Raw genomic sequence first — 25411 nt, forward strand, 5'->3', positions numbered from 1 at the left:
CAACTGTGGAAGGTGGTGACTCAAATGTAGCAATACTATAGGGTTATTATTATGGATAGGTGTACCCTGTACTTTAGTGGGAGTCACTTACGCTGATAATCCCTATTCCATGCCATACGAGCAGCGTTCCACAAAATATCGAATGAGAAATGAAGTCCCGCGAAGACTGATATTTCGCTCACACGATCCGCTGCATCTCCGGTGATCTCTTAATAACCGCCTGCATCGATACAGCAATGCGTCGCCACGCAGCTCGTATCAGCTGGGCTCTTCAAGTTACTGTGAATTTTGTGTTCGTTGTGTTGAACGTTTCTGCAATAAAATCACAATTGGATTCATAACCGAGTCGCACGTGTCTCCCTGCTCCAAGAGAGGTGTTAGGCGGTGCTGCAATCTTAAATTCGTGGCTCTGAGCCGTCGATGTCAATGCCATATTCGCATGGCGGGGACCAGGGCATTCATCGGCTGATTTAAGGTGGTCACTATTAAAAAAAAAAGTGGTACTAATTGTATCGATACTGGAGGGATGATGAACCCTGACTGGAAATTGAACTCGTGTCTTACGAGTTCAAGTGTTATTTTACAGTGCCACCGAGCGAGCTTCTGCAATAAGTAAAACAATAATGTAAAGCCTCGTGAAAATCCACTCGGGTATGGACTCACCACGCCGTGTCAACTGCGCAGTGCGCGAACCACCGTGCCCACTCCTCTGCAATCGGTAGAACTATTTGAATTACACTTACATGCAAATAGTTACAGGAAGAGAAACATAGTTTTTATTTCTGAATTCGTTTTTACAATTATTGACAATTTACAATAATTTATTTTTCAAGGAAAGTCAGACAAGACTCACACATACAATTGTCGAGAACATTGATGCACCTTCTACATCAGCAACCGACTTGCTGTCCTACCTTCATTAAAAAATGCCATTTGACATTTGTCCTGAGTTTTTTTGTTGCACATCGGTACATGGGCATTACATATAAATTACAGCAATCAGTGAAGACAACGATATGATTCGATTTTTCAGGAAAGCCTCGCTGAGTCTCAAAATGTTTTCAGAGTGGGTCCTGCTTTGGGATGTTTAGCCAATTCCCTCTTGAGTAGTCGTTTTGCAAAGCGGGAGAAAACAGCAGCAAACCCGCTACGCACGAGAGGGAATAACAGATGTCCACACAGCTCGATTCATGAACCCACTGACAGCACTGCTATCCCCTGATAATCACTTCGCAGCCAAGCATGTTTGGGAATTTCACAAATCTGCGCGTGATCCACCAACCCACGTCCCCAAGCGCATGGGTCACAGTCACAGTATGTGACTCTCAAACCAACTGGGCAGCAACGTGGCCAGGAAATGGCAGTACAGCAGGCCGAGAGGTAAATATGTCAAAGGCACATTTGTCTGCGTGAAACGCATGCCGGCGTATGAACTATAAACGGAGCAACTGAGCAGCCAATCTCTTCCCCCGATTCTGATTTTGACTCAACTCTTATATTGTGCGCTGCAGAGTCAGCAAAACCTTGGGTGGTGGTGACATTTATGGTCAATAGTCCTGGACTAGAGTCCCTTAGAGTCAGCGATTGAGTCCCTGGTCCCTTAAAGTTGTGGGGCTGAGCATTGGGAGTAGAGTCACTCCCCCCCCCCCGTAGTGTCTGAAGGCTCAGGGTCCCACTTCTAAATGATGCAAGATAGTCCACAGTGTGACTGCGGAGACGGTGACCGAACAACAGAACGCGTCGTCAGCTCTTGCCCAGAGCGACGCTTCTCAGGAGGCCTCGAGGGGCATCAACGACACCACCTATCAAAGCCGCCAAGCGGCGTACGACCCTCGGACATTCAAGTTTAGTTTTTTTTTCACAGAGAATTCCAGCCGTACACGTCAGAAGCCGAGCCAAGACACAAAATGTCGGTGCCAAATTTCACACCAGCAGCGGAATTTCTTCAAAGTTTTGTCGGGTGAACGGTGATTAACATTTGTTTCAAGTTTGTTTCACATTGACTTTGTTGAACCCCCCCCCCACATACACACCAGTTTAAACAAGGTCACGCTACGGGGTTGGATTGAGTCCGTGAGAGTCGCTGGCTCGAGTCCCTGGTCCGTCAGGGCCATGGGTTGAGTCGCTGAGGCAGAAGAGTTCCTCCCTTTCGTACTTCTCTCACCCTCCGACTCCAACTCATTCATTTCCTGGTCAAACACAGAGCGGCCAGTAAGACGCACGTCCCCACGAGGACGCGTGTGTGTCGTTGTGTGTGTGGGGAGCGGTAGTGTAGCTGTTAGCGCGCTAAGCTATGAACCTGGCGACCCGGGTTCGATTCCCGCTCACGGCCAACAACAGTGACGATTATCTGAACCGGTCACGGACCTCCCCTAGGTCGACTCAGCCTCAAATGAGTACCTGGTGCGGTGTGTATACATCGCCGCTGGGGAGACAAAGGCGGTTGGGCGTGGTGCTGGCCACCCACCCCCTCGTGTGCCACAGTGCCGGCCTTCATAGGTGCTCGCTAACGGCACTTGCCCCTACAGTCTGTTAAGGCTATACGGGGGATCTTTGTCTTTGTCTTTGTATGCGGGAAGCGGTAGAGTAGTGGTTCGTGCGTTGCGCTATAGACCCGGCGATCCGAGTTCAGTTCACGGCCAACATTGGTGAAAAACGAAAAACATAGGAACCGGTTCCTGTGACTCCCTGAGGTAGACTCAGTCTTAAAAAAATGTGTACCTGGTGTGGTGTGTAACCTGCAGCGTTGGGGAGACAAAGGCGTTCAGTGCTGGCTAAACCACCGCCTAGTGCACCGTGCCGGCCTTCTAAGGTGCTCGCTAACGGCACTTGCCCCAACAGTCTGTGTAAGGCTGCACGTACACGTGTGCGCGTGTGTCTCCGTGTAACACGGCAGAGTCGTGCACTGCTTCACTCGGAGAGAGAGTTCCAAAAGGGAAACTCGCAGCTCTTGGCGTGACACCGACGGCGGTTGGGATAAAAGTGGTGAGGAGGAGAGGTGAGTGTGGTCGCACCTTCTGGGATGTGTAGGATCACCGATCGGTCGCTGCTGATCTCCGTGAGCTGTTTGTCCCACCTATGTTGTCACGGGCAGGACACAGCGAGTCAGGACGCGGGTTGAATGATGATCCAGCCCTCACCTATTCACTCCAGACACTCGCTCACCAGAGATCTGTAGGCTGCTTATCGCTATTCGAACGCTATCACGGTTACTCTATCATGGTAACCATTGATACCTCCACCCATGATGAGGACTCTATCACACTGGACTGTTTCTACTCATCCAATACTACACCCAATCACCCACACTGCAGGTCACAGGTGCTGCATAGCCTGAACAGACTGTAGGGGCAAGCGCTGTTAGCGAGCACCTATAAAGGCCGGCACGGCACACGAAGGGGGTAGTTGGCCAACACCACGCTCGGCCGCCTTTTGTCTCCCCAGTGGCGATGTTTACACATCGCAACAGGTACTCATTTGAGGCTGAGTCGACCTAAGGGAGGCCCAGGAGCGGTTCAGACAATCGTCACCGGTGTTGGCTGTGAGCAGGAATCGAACCCGGGTCGCCACAACAACACACCCACCCACCCACCACACAGCAGGTCACCAACACTTATCTTTCTACTTCTTCCCTCACATTGCTCCACATTATAATTCCCTCCATACTCACTTCAATCAATGTGTAAATTATTGCCTATTACAGCTATATGATAGTGCTGGTTGTTGCTGCCAACTGTACATTTTGCGTAACACAATATATATAGTCAATGCAAATTCGTGAAGTTGTAACCGATGTTGATGTGTGACTTTCATCATCATCATCAGCAGCACTGAGCAGAGATGTGCACGGAGTGTCCAGATCGGTAGAGCAGAGCAAGGGGTCGAAATGAAAGGGTGACGCTGAAGACGATCAAATGAATTCTGAAGGATGCCGATGATGATGATGCTGATGGTTCGCACCCTTTCCTGCCGAGACTGTCCCGTGGCTGGCTGAGCGAGGCGTCCGCCTTGGAGCTCCAGGACAACTCGAGGCTGGAGTTGAGGGTAGACTCCAGGGTGGAGAGGAAGGGGGTGGACATGGAGCGCAGCTGGCCGAGGGGTCGAGTTGGCGTGTGCTTCTGTCCGGGCCGGATCGGCTTCACTGGGGGGGGCAGCAAGCGTCACAACGAGGCGTCACAAGCAGGCAACAAAAGCAGGCATCACAACGAGGCATCACAACGAGATGTCACAACCAGGCGTCACAACGAGGCATCACAACGAGGCGTTACAACCTGGCGTCACAACCAGGCATCACAACCTGGCGTCACAACCTGGCGTCACAACCAGACGTCACAACCTGGCGTCACAACCAGGCGTCACAACCAGGCGTCACAACCTGGCGTCACAACCAGGCGTCACAACCTGGCGTCACAACCTGGCGTCACAACCAGGCGTCACAACCAGGCGTCACAAGCAGACGTCACAACCTGGCGTCACAACCTGGCGTCACAACCTGGCGTCACAATCAGGCGTCACAAGCAGACGTCACAACCTGGCGTCACAACCTGGCGTCACAACCTGGCGTCACAACCAGGCATCACAAGCAGGCATCACAAGCAGGCGGTGGGCAGTGGGTGGGTGGGTGACTTATGACGGTGGGGCTGGTGGGGGCCCCTCCCCTCACCGATCTGCGGGAAGTTGATGCGGCGCACGATGGCGGCGGCGGTGGACGAGGCGACGCGCGTGCCCGCCGCCTCGTCGCGCCCGGGGCCGCTCGCCCCCGGGGCCGCCCGGCGCGCCTCCCGTGCCTCCTGCAGCGCCAGCTTCAGCGCGGAGACGCGACGCTGCACGGTGCTGGCGCGCGAACGCAGCCGCGGCACCTCCTTGTGCAGGTCTATGTTGTTCTCCAGCACCTGTGACGAGGGGCAGGAGGAGGGGGGGGGGGAGGGTGGTGGCCACGGTCTGATCAATGAGCAAGCGTGTTGATGGTGGTTGCTGGTGGGACGATGAGGGCGGTGATGATGATGATGAGCGAGAAAGATGATGATGGTGGTGGTGTTGGTGGAATGATGATGTGATGATGACAAAGGTAGTGATGATTGAGATGAGAGAAGCATGATGATGATGATGGTGATGGTAGCTGTGTGATGATGCAGCGATGATTGCTGCAATGATGACGACGATGGCGACAATGGCGATGGTGCATTTGGCTTGTGCGAGCGGTCACAGCACCTGCTTGTGGATCCTATTCACGTTCTCTATTTGGAAGGTGTCATCGCGGGAGGTGGGGCGCTCCGCCTCCGCGGAGCCGCGGATCACAACGCCCCGCTGATCCCGCTTGCCGGAGGCTCCACTCGACTCCACCGTGCTCTGCCCAAAGACAACGCAGCCCGCCGCACGCGCCTCTTTACTTGCAATGAGAGGAGAAGCTCTGACATGGGAATTTGGGATTTCGAGCTGTGACGCGCTCCGGCTACCGCAGGGGTCGCAACCGGGTACCCGATACCCGTACCCTACCCGATACCCGGCTACCCGTACCCGGCCGGGTATGGGTACCCGTTTGCGACCCTGGTGCGGCTGGGTACGGGTACGGGTAGGCCGTGAGTCACTGGTGAGTCACCGTTTGTCACTCATTTCCCAACGTCTTGTCTTTTCTCACAATTAAAGTTCCTAGAATCAACCCACCCGCGCCTGCAACATGGCTTCATCCCAGAGGTCGCAATCGGGTACCCGATACATGTACCCTACCCGTACCCGGCCGGGTACGGCCGGGTACGGGTACCCGTTTGCGACCCTGGTGCGGCCGGGTAAGGAATCAAAACCCGTTTGCGACCTCTGGCCACCGCAGGGGTCGGCAAACTGAGGCTCTTTGAGGACTCCTTTGTGACGTCATCTATCAAGGACCGCCGGTCTCGTATTCTCGTGCATTGCGGCTCTTCAAATATTCGGTTTTGTTTCACCGAATTCGAACCAAAATGTATCTTCTTTGTCATGTTCGTTGCTGACCCCTGGGCGAGAGCGGTGATAGCGCTACCCTCTGGTGGTGTTTGGAACTGCGATAAGAATTGACCGGCAGGATGACATGACGAATTGAATTGACTGGCAGGATGACATGACGAATTGAATTGACTGTCAGGATGACATGACGAATTGAATGGACCGGCAGGATGACATGACGAATTGAATTGACTGGCAGGATGACATGACGAATTGAATTGACTGGCAGGATGACATGACGAATTGAATGGACCGGCAAGATGACATGACGAATTGAATTGACTGGCAGGATGACATGACGAATTGAATTGACTGGCAGGATAACATGACGAATTGAATGGACTGGCAGGATGACATGACGAATTGAATGGACTGGCAGGATGACATGACGACTGTATGAGACTGCCAAATGTTGTCAGCGAGCACCTAAAAGGGCCAGCACCGGGCAGAATAGTACGAAAATAAATTGGATATTCTTGTCCCCGATGTAGGAACGTGGAGTTTGCGCCGCGCGACAGGGCAGTGCTACCTTGCGGATGCGCATGGCGAGTTCATGTGTGAGGGCACGGCGTAGGTTGTACAGCGACTGCAGCTCCTTGATCTGAGTGAAAGACATCATCATCAGAATCACAGCCAATGCATCCAGAACACATCATTGTTATAAATAGCATCATCATCATCATCATCTAAACAGCCATTCACAGCATCACTGCAATCATCATCAACACATTTATAATTAATATTATTACCAATGCCATCGTCAAATTCACTCATCATCAAACTAATCATCACTTCCACACCATCATGATCATCACTTCCACCACAATCAGAGTGTACGTCATCACTTCCTCCACCATTAACACCTTCATCTTTACCATCATCTCCGCCGACAATATTATTTCTGTCATCGTTATAATTATCAATTCCATCATCATCATCATCACCAGCAGCAACATCATCATCATCATCACTTCCACGCCCATCATCGACGATGGGCGGTGGACCGTATCCTCACCACGGTCCTCTCGAGCTCCCGCAGGTCGTGCCTCGCCAGGTCCAGCCTCTGCTGCTTCTCGCTGCACGGGGGTCACAGAGGGTCACGGGGGTCACGGGGGGTCACGGGGGAGGGGGCACGGGGCAACGGTGTTGACTCAATTTCACAGACACCTGGGAACCGACAATCATCGCGTCTACGATGTCTTCTCCGTGTGTTGCTGTGCATATGTGTTGTATATTTTGACACTTCACGTGGCCTTAAAGTGCACATAGCCTGGCACAAGTGCCGTGGTGATGTCACCGCCACTTAGTGGCGAATGGCGGTTGTTTTTGAAATATGCGCATGCGTGCACGTAACAGGATCGTGCATTTGCGACGTGACACTCAAGCCAAGTACTTGATCTCGTGAAGCTGGCTGCTTTTGTCGAGCTCGGCGGCTCGAAGTCGCTCGCAATCCCCTCGGATCTGTTCCAGCTCCAGCTCCAGACGCCCGTTCACACTGCGCGTGTCACACACACAAAGACAACGATCCCCCGTGTAAGCTTCACGCTTTCCCATTCTGATTCCATTTCCCATTCGATTCGGAATCGGAAGAAAAGCGAGAATAAAATAACTTTGACGGTACGTCTTCAGGTCAGAGATGTACCGAGGCTCCTACAAGGCCATGTGGGAGAGCGTGTGGCATAGTTTGGCGCCAGCTATCATAGTGTGTTCGTGTCACTACAGTTATCCGAGGTCAGTCAAGACAATGTCTTTAAAAACAATAGCGCCATGCCTCCCTAAATAAAATTAATGGTAACCGCTTGCGCGTTCCGTTATTCAGCAGCAAACGGGACCCACCCTGCAACTTGCAGATGTCTCGGAACGGGAAAGGGTCAACAGTCCGTTGTGTCAAGTGCTGCCAGTGAGTAGCACCTGTGAGCCATCGTCTCCATCACTGCTCACCCCTTCTTCTTGGTTCTTTCGGTAAAGTCACGTAGAAGGGAAATAATAAAATAATACAAATAAAACATAATAAAATAATTCTCACGACGTTTCGGCCACAACGCAAGCAGCCGTCCTCAGGTGAAGAACAGGTCTGTCGCTGTCTTTCCGACAGACCTGTTCTTCTTTCCGACAGACCTGTTCTTCACCTGAGGACGGCTGCTTGCGTTGTGGCCGAAACGTCGTGAGAATTATTTTATAATGTTTTATTTTTATTATTTTATTATTTCCCTTCTACGTGCCTTTACCAAAAGAACCAAGAAGATGAATCCCTGCAGTCACGAAAGCTGTAAATCGAAATGCACACCCCTTGTTCCTCGCCCGTATCGCTGCCCCCTTGAGCTCTCACCCCTTGAGCTCTCAGCCCTGCCACTCACCTCTTGAGCTGCTCACACAGCCGCTGCCTCTCCTCGCCCTCCTGCCGGAGTCGTCCCAGCTGCTCCTGGTGTCGCTCGGCCAGCACCCGCAGCTCTTCCACCACAGACACCTGCGGAAGGGACAGCGTGGCGGTCTCGTGTGTGGTGTGAGCACTTGCCCCAACAGTCTGCTACAGGCTATAGGGGGATCTTTGCATTTGTTCTTTTGGATGCGTGGGCATATGTGGCGAGCGGCAGTGTAGCAGCGAGCGCACTGCGCTACGAACCCTGGTGCCCGAGTTCTATTCCAGCTCGTGGCCAACATCCGTGAAAAATATCTGAACTGGTTTTTGGTCTCCGCCAGTTCGACAAGTTGCTGGTGCGGTGCATGAACATCGGCACTGGGGAAAAAGAGGCGGCCAGGTGTGGTGGTGGTGGTGGTGGTGATCACCCACCCCTTGTATAGGTGCTCGCAAAGAGCACTTGCCCCAACAATCTGCCTGTTAAAGGCTATATGGGGAGGTCTTTGTCTCTGTGTGTACGTAAGCACCTTCATCTCGATGGCCTTCTCTATCATGCTCAAGTGCTTCTTCTCCTTGTCCTTGAAAGACATCTCATGCATTTTTTCTGCAATACAAAAACATCGGCGGAGAGTGAGCAGCAGTCTGGTGTTCAGTGTTGGTTGCAGTTGGAGTGGTGGTGGTTGAGTGGGGTGATCGGGAGGTTAAGTAGCTGCGTGGTTCTCCGGATTCCTCCCATGGCTAAAACACAGATGGTAATTGGTTTTGGGCAAACGTCGTCTTGAAAAAAAGCATTGGGACGAAATGTTAACTAACTCGACAGGTATACAGGAGGTCATGGGTTCGACCGCCACCCTGACGCATGTAGATTTGGAGTTTGTTCTGCCCGTGGTCGCGTAGATTCTTCTCTGGGTCCTCCGGGTTTTCCCTCCTCGTTTAGAATCAACGTGCGTTTCGAGTATTTGGCTGCTATAAATTTCTGCCGTGATAAGCCACTTCGTTGAGCTATAATTTGTGGCCAGGTCGCTTCTGAAAAAAAGCGATATAGCTGGTAAAATAAAACATAGTTTAGTTTAATAGTTGAACTTTCCTGGATTAATAATTATTTATTATTGTGAGTCAGGGCCTCTACTCAGGTCACACTTGATAAGGAAATTCCTCCTGGGCCCTCGAGTTCTCAAATGGAGAAACAAAATGAACTTGACATTTATTACGCGTATGTGTGTATACGTGCTTTGCTACGAACCTGGCAACCCGAGTTCAATTCCCCCACGTGGCCAACAACAGTGACGAATATTTCAACATGTCCTCGCCCTCCCCTAAGTCGACTCAGCCTTAAACAAGTACCCGGTGCGATGTGTAAACAACAGTACTCGGGAGACGAAGGCACCTATGGTGCGGTTTCGGCCTTCGTCGGTGCTCGCGAACAGCACTTGCCCCAACAGCCTGCTAATGCTGTGCACGTGCGCGCGTGTGCGGGGCTGGTGCCACCTTGCGTGCGCAGCCGCACGAGCTCCTGCTGCAGCTGCTCGCACGTCTCCTCGAGTGCGTGCTTCTTCTGCTCCTCGACGCGCGCCACCTCCGTCAACGAACCCACGCTCGCCTCCAGCTGAGATGGGAGCAACCCAACCGTCATCAGCATCATCATCAGCAGCAGCATCATCAGCGACCAACGTCGTCAACATCGTTATTGTTCATCGTCAATCACTGTCATCATCGGTGAACATTTTGGCCATCGCCGTCGTAAATCAATGAGCAATCTCAATCGCCCATCATATTACACCGCCAATCAGTCATCGTCATCATTATCAGCGTAACATGTGCCACTCAACTTCCACGAAAAGCTTCATCAGCGTCAGCATCGTCGTCAGTCATTGTGATCATCGTCACCATCATTGCCTAATAATACCAAAAGTTCTAGATTTGAAGCTTTCGTGACTGCAAGGAATCATCTTCTTAGGTTTTTTCGGTAAAGTCACGTAGAAAGTAAAATAAAATAAAAATAAATAAAAACAAAAATCACGACGTTTCGGAGGCAACACACGTCTCCGTCATCAGGTGGGACCGTCACAGCCAGATTAGCTGTATCAAGTGAGGCAATGATTCAAGATGTAATCCCTTAAAAGCGAGTTGAGGGAGGAGGGAGAGGGAGGGGGGAGCTCATCAGACTATGGTAGCCAATGAAAGGAACGTATCGGGAGGGAGGGGGGGCGAGGCCAAAAGGGTGGGCGATGGACGTGGAATCAATACCAAAAGCTTTTATAATCATCATCATCATCTTCACCATCGTCATCTTCTTCTACAGCAGCATCATTAACAATTACCAATCGCTGCTGGGGTCATCATTAATATTAGTCATCGTTATCAATCGTTATTTCACCAAGACTGGCTAATTAAGCGCCCAGTTCGCCAGGATAGGATGATGCTGGGATGACGGTGGGTGCTATGATGACGGGATGACGATCGGTGACAAGATGACAGGATGAAAGGATGACTCTGGGATGACACCGGGATGATGATGATGATGATGGGAAGACCACGGGTGCCAGGATGACGGGATGATGATGGGTAACAAGATGACATGATGAAGGGATGACTCCGGGATGATGATGATGATGACGATGGGAAGACCACGGGTGCCAGGATGATGGGATGACGCCAGCATGAGGACAGGTGCCGGGTGCCCGGTTCACCTGCGCCACGATCAGGCGGCACGTGCTGAGCTCGCGCTCAGTCTCCGCCTGGTGCCGCTTGCGCTCGCGCTGATCCTCCCCGAGCTGCAGGCAGTGCCGGGCCAGCGCCTTCACCTCGGACTTGACGCGCGTCGCTCCCAGGTGAGCCAGACACAGCTCCTCCTCGCCCCCGAATCCCACCGCACTCACCCACTGCACAGACACGTGGCGGGTGTGATGGGGGGGGTAGGAGGAGCGAGATGGAAGAGAGGATGAAAGGGAGAGATCTGATGATAGGTGGAAGGGGAGTGTGCATTCACGGGTGTGTGCTTGTACACACGTGTATTTCTATACTGTACAGGTGTGTGTGTGTGTGAAGGTGTGCGGAGCGGGAGTGGAGTGGTTAGTACTACGAACTGGGCGGCTCGTGGTCATTGCCAGTGATCATTATCTCGACCGGTCCATGGGCCTTAAATGAGTACCGAGTGCAATGTGAAACATTACCACTAGTGAGACAAAGGTGGCCGGGCGTGGCGCTGGTCATCCACCCTTTCATGTGTCGTATCGGCCTTCATAGGTGCTCGCTAACAGAATAGTCTGTTGAGGTTATACAGAGGATTCGTTGTTCTTGTCGCCGTGGGAGAGTGCACACGCACGCACGCACGGACGCACCGGGCTCTCCTTGCCCCCCGCGGAGCTCGTGATCTCGCTGAGCTCACGCAGGAGCTCCAGGGTGGAGTCGGCCATGCGGCGACGCTCCTGAGACACGAGCTCCTGCTGGCTCAAGATCTCTCCCTCCGCCAGCGCCAGGGAGTCCTGCAGGGCACACCGCGTGGACACATCATGTCGACACCATGTATGTAGATACCATGTCCATACAATGTACATATCATACACATGCAGACCATGTACATACACACCATGTACACAGCATGCACATGCACCAGAGGTCGCAACCGGGTACCCGATACCCGTACCCTACCCGATACCCGGCTACCCGTACCCGGCCGGGTACGGGTACGGGTACCCGTTTGCGACCCTGGTGCGGCTGGGTACGGGTACGGGTAGGCCATGAGTCACTGGTGAGTAACTGTTTGTCACTCATTTCCCAACGTCTTGTCTCTTCTCACAATTCAAGTTCCTCGAATCAACCCACCCGCGCCTGCAACATGGCTTCATCCCAGAGGTCGCAATCAGGTACCCGATACCCGTACCCTACCCGTACCCGGCCGGGTACGGGTAGGGTACGGGTACGGGTACCCGTTTGCGACCCTGGTGCGGCCGGGTACGGGTAAGGAATCAAAACCCGTTTGCGACCTCTGACATACACACCCCACTCACACCATGCGCACACCGTGTACATCGCTCACTATACTCCAACTGCTCCCCTTCCCCTGCTCTCCCCGTAGCCACCACCACCACCACCCTCCCCCTGCCCCCCCCCGCCCCCCCTCACGGTGTTGCGCTGGAGCTCTGCGTGGAGCGTCTGGCTCTCGCGGCCGCGCTGATCCAGCTCGGCGCTCTTTGCGTCGTACGCGGCCGCGAGCTCGTCCATGGAGCGCAGCACTTCGGCCATCTCGTCCCGCGACTCGCGCCCGTCCGCCTGCAGCCGCGACAACTCGGCCTGCTGCCGCTCCGCTTCGCGGCGCGAGCACGCCAGCAACTGGGGGGGGGGGAGGGGGGGTAGCGAGGAATAAAAATCACGCGGATGCATGGATTCTGAAACACTTTTCAACTTGCGCTTGTCCTAATTACAGCGCCCGGAGGATCCAGCTGATCATCTTAGTTATGGTGGGGCTCAACGGTGGTGATGTATGGATGAGCAGAGTGACCTTGGGAGGGCCAAAGGGACAATTGGTGGTGGAGAGCACCCCCCGGCCACCGGCCCTGACTGGCGATGATAACGATAATAGCGACTTGCGCTTCTAGCCGCATTACGAGAAGACGTAACGCGGCGCATGACGTGCGTGTGTGTGTGTCTATGTCGAGGTGTGTGTGTGTGCGTTTATCCATGTAGAGTTGTGTGACATTCGCCAGATGATGTCACGTAGAACTACTTCTCGAGGCGCCATCAGGACAGAAGAGCAAGCGAACAAAGCCTGAGCCGCTCTGGTGAAGAGGCCAAAGCGGAATTATTTTAGCGCTTGTTTTCAAATCCAAGTTTTGGGTTACCCTTAGATCAATGTGCTCGGTTTAATGCAGGATAAGTCCCTAAAAGCAACACAACTCAACGCAAAACTTCCGTTCGTATTGAATAATCTTCATGCGAGCTATCATGCCCCCTCGTTGCAAACAGACATATGGACAGAGTTAACGCATTTACACTTTCACCCTTGGTTGTAAAGGATTAAAAACATTAAAATATCTCGAGATTAGCAACGAGTAAATGAGGCCCTCACCTCGTCCTGATCCAGCATCTGCTTGTTGAGGCGCTCCACCAGCTGGGCCTGTTGATTGTACTCCTCCTCCTGTGCCACACACGCACGTGCGCACCCACCAGCCACCTCGTCACCCTCATCAACGTTCTCACCTTCAGCATCGCCACACCCGTCAATCAGGCTCGTGTGTGTGCATGGTGTGGTAGACCCGTATGTGGCGTGGTGTATGTGTTGACCTGTGGTGGATATGGTGCATGGAGTGGATGTGCGGTGAAAGTTTTGGACATGCCGTAAAAATCATAGACACGCGGCGGACGTTATGGACATGAGGTGGGCATCTGTATGACCCGGTGGACGCGTGGTGGATGCGTGGTGAGCGACCTTATTGTCGAGGTTCTGGTAGAGCTTGCGGATCTGCTCCTCGTACGCCTGCCTCAAGGCCTCGGTCAGACCGCTGTCACCGGGGGTCACGACCCCGGATTCGGATGTTGAGGTGCCCAGGCCCCCCGCCTCACCCCTCACGTGACACCAGTCGCACTCCGCCACCTTCTCACCTGCACGGCACACCCACCGGCGCTCTCATCGCCGCCACTCGCATCGCTCCCGAAACATGTGAAGGCGTGAAGGTCAAGGGGCAGCCGTCGCAATTAATCGCTCGTGCTGCAGACGGAAGAAGGGCCGCCGCTAGACCGCGAGCTCACGTGAGCCCACCCCCTCGGGGCTTCTCTGCCACCATGGCGGGAAGATCAAATAACCGGGGTGACCCATTTTGTTCCTTAATACTGCTGGGTGGACAGAGGCGTTGATTGCGAAACTTGCGCCATTATTTAAACTGCATCCCCAGGAGATGGAATCGAACTGGCGACCTCTGGATTGCAGGTCCAGGGTGCGAACCATTACACCACTGTGGCAACATCTATACTTAATAGACTAGACTAAGTAGTTCAGTGGCTTGGTGCGTGGGGGGAGATTTGGATTCATAATGTCAGAGACAATGAGCTCACACCGCTGAGATCCTGGGTTCAAATTTGTGTTTCAGCCACTTGAGATTAAACTGGATTATCAAGTGCACTGAGGTGATGGTCTTAGCCCACCTATAAATAACCATTAGTGCGTTTCATGGATAACTGCTACTATTATCTTTGCACGTATGTGCACATACCTTTAGCAAATCCACTGCTGGATGAGCCCCCCCCCCCCCATATGTGCATCATGCCCAAAACAACTATAGGGGGGAGGTTTGAGCAGAATTAAATATGTACAGTCTTGGAGATAAGAACATTGAATTTCCATCTGACCTGCCCTCCAGCGTTCCAGCTCAGCCTCGGCCCTCTGCAGGTGAGCCCACAGAGACTTCCTCCGACGCCGCTCCTTCTCAAAGCGCTTCCGCCACTCCTCGCCGGTCAGCTCCACGTTCACGCACGCCGTGTTCTTGATTGTCTTAGCCCTGGGTGGCGGGAGGAGGGGGAGAGGGGATGGGGGGCATTGGTAAAGGAGAAGCAAATGGAGTGGGGGAGCAGAGGTGGGTCAGGAGGTGCGGGGAAACAAGGGATGAGGAAGCATGCGATGCTTTTTTACTCTTAGTTCTTTCGGTAAAGTCACGTAGGTAAAACAATGAAATTAAAATTAATAAAAATAAAACAATAAAATCACGACGTTTCGGAGGCAACACAAGCTTCCGTCTTCGGGTGAAACTGATATTTCGCTGTGACAGTTTCACCCGAAGACGGAAGCTTGTGTTGCCTCTGAAACGTCGTGATTTTATTGTTTTATTTTTATTAATTTTAATTTAATTTTTTTACCTACGTGACTTTACCGACAGAACTAAGAGTATGAATCCTTGCAGTCACGAAAGCTTCAAATCTAGAATGCGATGTTTTTATTTTACTGCTCCGTCCCAAAGAATGCCGTGGTGTAAACATCCCATGAGAAACCTGTCTGCCTGTCGATTGTCTGGAGACCCCCATCAGAGGCTGGCATTTCTGTCTGGCGACCAGTCTCTGTCTGTCGTGTACAAACCCCATCGCTACGCTCACCTCTGTCCGAAGAAGAGTGTGGACTTGGTCTCGGCTTCATTGTATGAGGAAGGCGAGCAGCAGATGACAATGATGGTCCGACAGTTACCTCCCAGCGAGTCCTTGAGTATGCGCGTCATCTTGCTGTCGCGGTACGGGATATGAGACTTCTGTTCGCGTTGGCGGGTGACAAGAGAGACACGGAAGACACAAGAGACGTGTGTGGGACACACATGAGACACACATGAGACACAGAACGTCCATTGGGGACACACGGCACAGGCAGGTCAGGAGATACACGGGGCATGTGGGGTGTTTGGGACACACAATCGACACTCAAGACACGTAAGCCATCATCTCCAAGAACAATCATCATCATCGTCACGGTCTCTTACATTCCCCTCCGCCAGTGATGAGATGACGTTGCCCAGCGCGGACAGAGAGCGGTTGATGTTCTTAGCCTCATCCAAAACCGCTCCCTCTGCCAAGGTTTTAGACACCTACACACACGCAGACACACAACAAAGACAAAGATCCCCCATATAGCCTTAATAGACTGAAGGGGCAAGTGCTGTTAGCAAGTATCTATGAAAGTCAGCAGGCACACGAGGGGGGGTAGGTGGCCAGCACCATGTCCGGCCGCCTTTATCTCCCGAGTGGTGATATTTACACACTGCACCAGGTACTCATTTGAGGCTGAGTCAACCTAAGCGAACCAGTTCAGATTATCGTCACTGGTGTTGGCCATGAGCGGTAATCGAACTCAGTTAACCGGGTTCGTAGTGAAGTGCGCTAACCGTGACACTACCGCTCCCAACCGCAGACACGTGACGCGTCGGACAGACGTATCCACAAACCGCCTGTGTGCACTTACCTGCAGTTGCAGCCAGGGGTCTGTAGGGGGTGCCAGCCTGTACATGGGGATAGAGAGAGAGCCGGGGCATAGAGAGGCCGGGTTCCCCTCCCCGACCCCAGGTGAGGGGTTGGGGGGGGGGCTTTCCAGGGCTCCCTGGAAGGTTCCAGAAAGGGGGGCGGTACCGGGGGCGGAGAGTCTCCGGGATGTGTATAAAAGGCGGCTCTCAGGTCGGCTCGGGGCAGTGCTACGAAGAAGAAGACTGAAGACCAGAGAGGCAAGGACCCTGGGATTTCGGGACCCGATGTCCTTGTAAGGGCCGGGGCTGAGCGTGGACCAGTGGTCAGGACCCGCACCTTGGCTGGGTCGGGTCAGTCAGCCTCCCCTAGGTCACCCTTAGCCGGAGGGCTCTAAGTAACCCCAAGTAATAGGGCACGTTAGCCCGGAGGCTGTACCTCCCTAGAGAGTGGGGTGAGGGTTGTGGTGTTATCTTGTTATAAATAAAAGTGTTGCCTCTGGAACCCACTACACATGCACACACAATAGCAGCAGTTGGTGTCACAGTTGTAGCCTTCAATTCACCGTCGTTGGAATGACTTGATTGGAACACTCCAGAGAGTAACTTTAAAATATACTTTGGAATATAAATGAGAATTCCAACTTGTCTAAACACTACCTAGGTGTGTAGCTACGTGATAAAAACCGTTTGTTTTTTGGCTGCTCTGGGTTAGAATGTAATTGAACTGACACTGAACTGAAGCCGGCAAAGGACAGACAGAGATGGGTCGAGTTCAAAGGCCTCATCGTGGCCATTAAGTAGAGAAAGGGTGACTTGTCTACTAAGTAGATTTATGGATGAAAAATTGTAATCAAGTAATGTCTGTGTGGCGGATTACCCAGGACTCTCTAAATAAGATGGCTGCCCCCACATCTTGCCTCTCAAAGGCGGGAAATCCCCTACAAGCCAGGCCTAGTGTGCCTCGGCTGACGATGCTGATGATGTTACCAAGCCCCGCCCATCACCTCCCATCCAGCGACACGCATGGGAAGAGGTGAATTATTTTTTCCCATAAGTACGTGCGGCGTCATCTGAGAGGTTGATTAACCAAACCGAAAACCAGTCGGATAATGGAGCACTTGGTTCATTGAAAGCTCAAACATATTCGTCAATAAGGCTGCCGTAAAGAAGAAAAAATATATATATACAATCGGCAACGTTTCAGGCAATGGCCCTTCTCCATAGCAGAAGGATTGGTTAGTCCCAGCTCTACGCTTGAGCGGACGGCAGGGAAATGAATCAGAAGCGTTAGCGTCAGGGTCGGGGCCCGGGTCGCACCTTCTCGCTGCCGGCCAGGTCGACGAGGTAGAGCTTCCCGCTCAGGATGTGCATCGTCTCCACGTGCTGCTGTTTCACGTGCAGCAGCAGGATGCTGTGGCTGCGCGAGCTGTGCTCATTCATGTCTGAAACGCACCGCGTTTGCGGGGTTAACACTGGGACGCTGATGGGCAAGGAACAATCTCATCTCACCGAGAGAGATGCTTCTTCTCCATCCGAAGACATTTTCACATCCATGGACGTTTCCGACAGACAATCCAGACCCCTTTAATTCCTGCCAGTCCACGCGCCCGTTTCCTCAGGTTAACTGCCCAAAGAGGCCTTGATGGTGAACGTGTTTACCAAGTATCGGGCATGCGCATCGTCTTCTTGGTTCTTTCGGTAAAGTCACGTAGAATGGAAATAATAAAATAATAAAAATAAAACAGAATACTTTACCGAAAGAACCAAGAAGATGAATCCCTGCAGTCACGAAAGTTTTAAATCGAAATTTCATTCGCATCGTTTAACGACTTTATTTGTTTAGGTAGCCCCGGGTAAACGTGTAGCGGCGGATCGGGGGGAGGATCGTGGGGAGGATTGCGGGGAGCGGGGAAACCCGCGCTGTGATGGGGGGGGTCCATTTAGGAATCAGTCGAGGGCGCCGGGCCGCCGTGAGCTCCCGAGTGCGACACTCACTCGTCACGGCCACGTGGCGGTTAGCTTTGCCCTTGTGAATGATTTCCAGAACCTCCTCCGGGCTCGAAACAAACAGCTCCGTGCAGCCCTGTGTGGGTCGTCATCAGCATCATTATTATTATAATCATCATCATCATCGTTTACAACAAAAATCGTCATACTTCATTTATCAGCATTATTATCGCCGTCATCCTCGTTTTTTACAACAGCAAAAACAATCATTTTCTTTCATAGCAACGATTAATTTTCACAATCATCATTTACCACAACAATCATCATCTACAGCAACGAAAATGCCAATAATCGCGGTCAAGATTATCTACAACAATAATAATTTTCGTCATCATCATCACCAGCAAAGTTTGCCATCCTCTACAAACATAACAGCAGTCACCACTGTCACAACAAATTCCGCCATCACCGTAAACCGTCTGTGAACGGAGATTTGTCGGGGTGCTTTTTGAGTCCTCAATTGAGGAATTGGCCAAGCAATTGCCAAGAGGCAGGACCCGTCTGATGAATTTGTATCGTCAGTGATGAGCGACTATGCGATATTCAGCTCTAAGGGGTGAAGCCAATCAATTGCTTTGCCTGAGCATTGGCGAGCTGGTGAATTTTGGGTGGAGGCTAACGCGACCTTCCCACGGCCCACTCCTGTTGCGCGGACAACCACAACGAACGTCATCGAACGGCGACCGAACGTCGATCAACGAGCTCCCGGACACGAGTGGTGAGACTCCCATCCACCCACCTTGACATACGGCGCCCCATGCTTGTCTTCGTGCACAGACAGGTTCCCCTTGGTCACTGCAACGAGTCACGCGACGGGAGACGGGTGAGCGAGTTACGTGGCTAAGCGAGAGGTGAGCAAGGCTTGCGATGCAGGACCCTCCTGAAAACATGTCTTGAGACTCAGGCTTTCCCACGTAAAACGACTGTCAATATTATTATTACTTATACTCGTAGGTGGCCCGTTGCTCTGAAATGGAAAATAATAAACAGCTGTCAGCTTCATGCTCTTCTCAGAACCCTGTGCTCAGTGAACTAAAAGTGTTTTTTTGCATAATAGAATGCCAAGATAGAAAGTATCGTTGAGAGTTTTTTTTTTATATTGTCTGGGATTTAAAAGCATATTCTGGCAAAAAATTACATTAATAGGAGCACAAATTGAAATGCTAGATAGGTTTTTAAATATATCGTGTCAGTCTTACGGATGTGTTACTCCGACCTCTTCGGTGTCACGATCTATGATGGCTTCTGAACTTCTTTTGCCGTTTCAATTCAATTCAACGTTGTTCTACGGGGAATCGCGTTTAGCTGGTTGCTCAGATAGTTTTGGTGTCAACAACCCGCAGCCACCAACAACAGAGTTATTGTTGGGGGTGCACAGGAGGCCAGCCAGCAGCCAGCCAGGAAACTCGAGGCATAGATTATTTTAAATCGCAGCATGATTGCAAATGGGTCCACAAGCGTGACAGCATCTCGAGACACTAGACTCGTGCATTAAAATCAATTACACTCGTGCATTTAAAATCAATTGACCAGCGATTGAAAATGTATATTTATGAATCAGCTGACCGTCAATAAGATCTCGGACTTTCTCCATGTAGATTTCAAAGTACGACACCTGTGAGAATAAAACAACGTGGCACGCATGAAGCAAACCAACCATTGTCAGCAGCATCAGTAGCAGCAGCAGCATCAATCATAAATCTGGGACATGAATGGGTATGCACATTGCAAATATCCACGTTGTGTGGCTCCTTCGCAGAGGTGTAACATCGATAAAACATTTTTGTTTGCTACTTTTAGCCGATTAAGTGAATTACATTGTCAACGCGGGAATCTGGTGTTTGCGCGGGTCTGCACATTACGCACAACACCCACAAATACACAGAAGGAGCACAACACGAACACACACGCGCACAGGTCACACACGTTCACACGGCACGTGTGCACACTTGATGTCGGCGTTGATGTTGCCCGCTGGTGGCGATGTTAACGCTGGTGTGGATGCCGGTGGCGATGTCGATGCCGGTGTTAATGACGACGGTGATGAGGGTGATGAGGGTGGAGGTGAGTGTGCTCACCTTGAGATGGAACTCCAGGTTGTGGTCCATGGCGTCGATGTGTGAGAAAACATCGTCCACGATGCGGGGAATGATTCCGGCCTCAGTCGCCTCCTCCTCTTGTTGTTGTTGCTGTTGTTGTTGCTGCTGTTGCTGCTGCTGTTGTTGTTGCTGCTGTTGTTGTTGCTGCTGCTGCTGCGCGCCCTGTTGTTGGGCGAGGGGTTGCCACGGATCGCACCGAATTACATATTGAGCTCCATTGAGTCGCACCGACGAGTCGCATGTTGATGTACACTGAGTCGCACCGAGGAGTTGCGCTGAAGCGCGCGCACAGATGACCGAGTTGCAACGAGTCGCATTTAGTTGCACTTAATCGCACCGAAGTTGCAACGAGTCGCTGAAGATGACACCCGAGTCGAAACCGAGTTGCACTGAATCGCACATGGGGCGAGCGTGAGCGACGTGTGTTAAGTCTAACGACGGTGCTCTAAGAAGGGCCGGAGAACTCTGTAATTGTGTATACTGTTTCATCGCTTTATTTTGGTGATTTCGAAAAGTTTACTGGTTTGGCCATGTTTGTGTGTTGTAGTACGGAGTAAGACTGATGGCCTTAATCTAAGTTGTCTTGTGGTTGTTGTTGTTGTTTGACTTGCATCCCACTGGGATTTTTGCACACAGCGTTGGTGTACGGTGTTTTTTCTGCAATATTTTGCTGTCTTTTTTTGGATGTTCTGTTTGCACTTAGTCACATATTCACTTTAAGATGTTTTTTGTTCATGTTTTTGTTTTTTGCAGTTGCACCCGATTCAAGAGCCGGATGGCTCACCGGGCTATACCTAATACATGAACTTGAACATACAGCAGCCGCGTCCCTGCTTACACCGGGGACATCCAAAACGGACAACTTTCGAGTTTGGATTCCCAGCAATTGTACGGTAAACACTTACACATACACGGTCCCCGTCATCGGCGAACCAAGTAATTCGCCTTCCGTGGAGTGTGATGCGAAAACGCCGATGGATTAGCAAAGTCTCGCTTACCGGTTCCATGTGAGTGTACAGTGTACGGTGTGTGTGGTGGCTATGATGTTCGGTATAAGGGTGCAAAATATGGGTAGGGGTGGTGGATCACGTAGAGATGGGTCACGCCGCAGTTATGAATCATTTGACATATTCATTCGGGCTGTAACGATTCATTGTCCCAGGCAATTCGATTAATTGTCGCGATTTAGGGTGACGATTCAATCCAAGAATATGGTCGCATTTTTGTCTAATTTTCACCGTCCTATTTGTATTCTTTCTCACATTTGTCTGTCTCGTTTGCCCGAGTTTATCGGCCCCCACTAACCTAAGCATAGCAATGACAGATACATTTCCATTTACTTTGGATTCGATGCCTTTTTTTAGAGAAGAGTGGAGGCCAAACATCGACACGGCATTAGTCCACGGACGGTTTACATTCAGGGCTAAATTTCAAGCGCGCAGACCACTCGCTATGGTGTGTGGTCACAAGTCACTTTACACCTATTGAAGTCTTCCAGTGAGAATGTTAACGTTGGTTACACCCCAACTCCTGCCCAGAGCAGGTTCAAGCGAATGTTTGAACAGTTTTTTTTAATGGAAGCCACCTTCATTTTCGGGTTGGGCCAAATGCCAAACTTTTGAATCACCAATGGAGAAAGCCCGAGTCTCAAGTCCCCTTCTTCAGGAGGGTCCTGCTACGTTCGCATTTCAAGCAGGTGTGTCCGTCCCGGGTACACCACGTCCAGTATACAGCCTGCTACATTTCGATTTAAAGCTTTCGTGACTGCAGGGATTCATCTTCTTGGTTCTTTCGGTAAAGTCACGCTGTCTCCCCGACAGACCTGGTCTTCACCTGAGGACGGCTGCTTGCGTTGTGGCCGAAACATCGTGAGAATTATTTTATTATGTTTTATTTTTATTATTTTATTACTTCCCTTCTACGTGACTTTACCGAAAAAACCAAGAAGGTGAACCTGCTACATTTGAATGTAGCAGGATCCTCAAAAGCTGGATCAACGTTGGCCAACGTTCGTCCAACGTGTTCCAAACACATCCCAACGTTGGCTCAACATTGCACAGCATCACCGAGTACTAGCCAAGCCTTTAAAAAAACAAGCCCTTTTTGGCTTTCAACAAGCCGCGAGATCGGTGACCGTGGTCGGGACGCCAGCACGCACCTACCTCCATTGTGTGGGTTTTTCCCGATGATGTCTGTCCGTACGCGAAGATTGTTCCATTGTAGCCCTGCAGCACGTCTTTGTGTATCACACACGGAGTGCACACACACACACGGAGTGCACACACACACGTATACACAGAGTACATAAGAATACTAATAATAATTTAAACTTGTAATGCCCCACACAGTATTCGCAGACAAGCTCGGTGGTGAGCCGGCGGTGGGGAATTGCATCTCTTACTTTAAAGGACGCCAATTTCTTCGCACAGGACAGGTGAGAATGGGGTAAGGGTGAGTGAGGGCAGGTGAGTGAAGGTTAGGGCAGGAGAGGACAAGCGAGGGCAGGTGAGGGCAGGTGAGAACAAGTGAGGGGAGGTGAGGTCAGGTGACGGGAGCGGAGGTCAGGTGAGGACAAGCGAGGGCAGGTGAGGGTAGGTGAGGACCTGGTGAGGGGAGGTCAGGGCAGGTGTGGGTAGACGAGCACAGGTGAGGACTGGGGAGGTGAGGACAGGTAAGCAATGGGGAGGGTGGTTGAGGAGAAGTAAGGATAGCTGAGGACCGCGGTGAGTGAGTGCAGGTGAGGGCGCCTCACCTTTCACGATCTGCCGTGCGCACTCTGCGTACACCTGCGCCTGTCCCGCCTCGGGGGGAAACACGCGGTCGAACGCGAAGGCCTTGCCCTGCGCACAGCCCACACGCGTGTCACACGCGACACGTGCTCAGGGGGCACATGGCCACCGTGATGATGAGGGACGGTGAAGATGAGGAGCGGTAGTCCGGCAAGCCGAGTTCGATTCCCGCTCACGGCCAACAGCAGTGACGATTATCTGAACTGGTCCAAGGGCTTCCCCCGATGTCGACTCAGTCTCAAATGAGTACCTGGTGCGGTGTGTTAAATCATCGCCACTTGGGGAGGCAAAGGCAGCCGGGCGTGGTGCTGGCCACCGACCCCCTTGTGTGCTGTGCCGGCCTTCATAGGTGCTCGCTAACAGCACTTGCCCCAACAGTCTGTTAAGCCTATACGGGGGATCTCTGTCTTTGATGATGATGAGGATGGTGACGGTTGATATTTTTTTGTTGCTGATGATTAGTATGATGATTGCCGTTGCTAACGATGATTGTTCACTCTCTCGAGCTCCCTGTATTCGAAGCCGTTCCGTCAGCAGTGTCTTGAGCGAGCCATAGCCGGGCTGCACTTTCATCTTTAATCGCCACCGTCCACATCGTAGTGAGAGAGTCGGTGCCTGAGTTTGTCCGAGTCAGAGTGACTGGACGTGACTCTACAGAGTCTAAATTTAGCGCGCGTGTCAAGTTTGACTGTCACGCCTACACCACGGACCCGAGTCACTCTGCAACAACAAAATCCGTGGCCAACGAAATAATGAAATAATGACCTGCTCGTTGTTCAAGAAGGTCCCCTGCATTGGGAATGCTGCTGCGGCGTAATAATAAGCACAATGGACTGTCAACAGAGTGCCTGCCGGCTAGATTCAATCTCGTGGCGTAACAGTTGAAATAATGGACACGTTTGTGTTTTTGCTATAGCCGCCTCTGTCCGCCCAGCAGTGCGAACGGGTACGGCGCTGATCGTTGGTCGACCGGCGTTTGCCGGTCGTGGCTTGTTGCTGGGGTGAAGTGTGGCTACTCCCACCTCTTCCCAGACACGTGGCCAGCGAGGATGAGTAGGCCAATATACCTACTAGATGGGGCTGTCTTCCAGCAGCAGTGGCGGGGGGGAAAGTGAATGCAGGGCTGCACCTTTATCTTTACAATTAGCACGGTGCGAAAAAAGTGTAACATACGGTACATGCATTGACTACATTCGGATTAATGGGCAATTCGTATTATTTTCAAATGAAGATTGGACCGAAACGCACACGAACGGACACAGCTCTCGGCCGTGGAGCTGCTCCACGCATTTCGGCTGTGCCTTGCGGGCTGTCGCTCCCAATACGCCAATGAGCAAGAGACAGCGGAAGGTACAGCAACGGTCAGGCGCGACGTTATGGCAATCAACTGACGTCGCTTCCATTGACGTGTTACAATGTATGGGGGGGGGGCACAATGATGTCATTGGAGCGTTGTAACTGAGCGCCCAACTGTTTATACCCAGTAGACATGTCAACGTTGTATCAATGTTGACATGTGGTTGGAACCATTGAACCAACGTTGCCCCAACGTTCCACGATTACCGGGTACAGTATTCGCATTTTCCTTTACGGAGTGCGAGTTATCCCCTCGCTCACGGGGGGATATCACACAGGTGTCTGTGGATGTCTCTGCACGGACGAGTCAGGAATCTACTCCCTGCACTGACATGTGTTGGCAACTTTTCAGCCGAAGTGTTTTATGAGTCTCGTAACATGGGCGATGTTATCTATGCGTGGCCCACCAACCCACAATGACAATGATGACTTTGACCATGCAGGTGATGGCCGTGATGATAATGATGATCGTTATCATCATGATAATGACCATGGGGAAAAAAACAATGATGATGAATGGAGCAAGGCTGTAGCCATGGAGTCAACATTGGGGGGACCAAATCTTCCAGGGGGTCTGGGGGTCCCCCCCCCCAGAAAAAAAAAAATCTAAATTTGAAAACGAATTTCCAGCCATTATCCTGCCTAAAATTATTTTAAAAAATCACTGACACATAGGATGGACTTTTAATTTATTTTTTACAATAATGTCTAATAGTGCTCTGTTTTTTTCTTTTTTCCTTTTCTTGTTTCATTGTATATAATGGCAGAGATTAGGGATTAATAAAGTACAACCATAACCACAATCACATAAACAGAAATCTATGCATTGTTATATGAAGACAAGTCCAGATATTGTGGCCAAGCTTTAGCAAATTGTTGTTTTCATTTACA

General features: G+C 51.4%; 1 protein-coding gene across 2 annotated transcripts in view; it reads right to left on the minus strand.

The window, feature by feature from the left end:
- Positions 1-753: 753 nt before the first annotated feature.
- The window catches only part of LOC144726987 (kinesin heavy chain-like), a 32570-nt gene continuing 7912 nt past the window's right edge, over positions 754-25411 (minus strand). The window contains exons 3-28 of one of the 2 annotated variants that reach the window (XM_078605827.1): positions 23128-23176; positions 22538-22611; positions 20355-20537; positions 19843-19891; positions 19016-19071; positions 18265-18352; positions 17587-17711; positions 15793-15897; positions 15419-15567; positions 14681-14829; positions 13764-13936; positions 13404-13472; positions 12461-12667; positions 11677-11820; positions 11026-11217; positions 9824-9941; positions 8863-8939; positions 8334-8443; positions 7370-7471; positions 6992-7052; positions 6506-6577; positions 5212-5349; positions 4664-4892; positions 3961-4141; positions 3015-3076; positions 754-2189 (exon numbers count right to left, since the gene is read on the minus strand). In XM_078605827.1, the coding sequence (XP_078461953.1) occupies positions 2179-2189; positions 3015-3076; positions 3961-4141; positions 4664-4892; positions 5212-5349; positions 6506-6577; positions 6992-7052; positions 7370-7471; positions 8334-8443; positions 8863-8939; positions 9824-9941; positions 11026-11217; positions 11677-11820; positions 12461-12667; positions 13404-13472; positions 13764-13936; positions 14681-14829; positions 15419-15567; positions 15793-15897; positions 17587-17711; positions 18265-18352; positions 19016-19071; positions 19843-19891; positions 20355-20537; positions 22538-22611; positions 23128-23176 (2973 nt within the window). In that variant the 3' untranslated portion in view covers positions 754-2178. Of the gene's footprint in view, positions 2190-3014; positions 3077-3960; positions 4142-4663; positions 4893-5211; positions 5350-6505; positions 6578-6991; positions 7053-7369; positions 7472-8333; positions 8444-8862; positions 8940-9823; positions 9942-11025; positions 11218-11676; positions 11821-12460; positions 12668-13403; positions 13473-13763; positions 13937-14680; positions 14830-15418; positions 15568-15792; positions 15898-17586; positions 17712-18264; positions 18353-19015; positions 19072-19842; positions 19892-20354; positions 20538-22537; positions 22612-23127; positions 23216-25411 lie in introns of both variants that reach the window. The other variant, XM_078605826.1, reaches the window with a different exon arrangement.

This window comes from Lampetra planeri, chromosome 2, assembly GCF_965212315.1.
Source record: "Lampetra planeri chromosome 2, kcLamPlan1.2.h2, whole genome shotgun sequence".
NCBI classification, from domain to species: domain Eukaryota; kingdom Metazoa; phylum Chordata; class Hyperoartia; order Petromyzontiformes; family Petromyzontidae; genus Lampetra; species Lampetra planeri.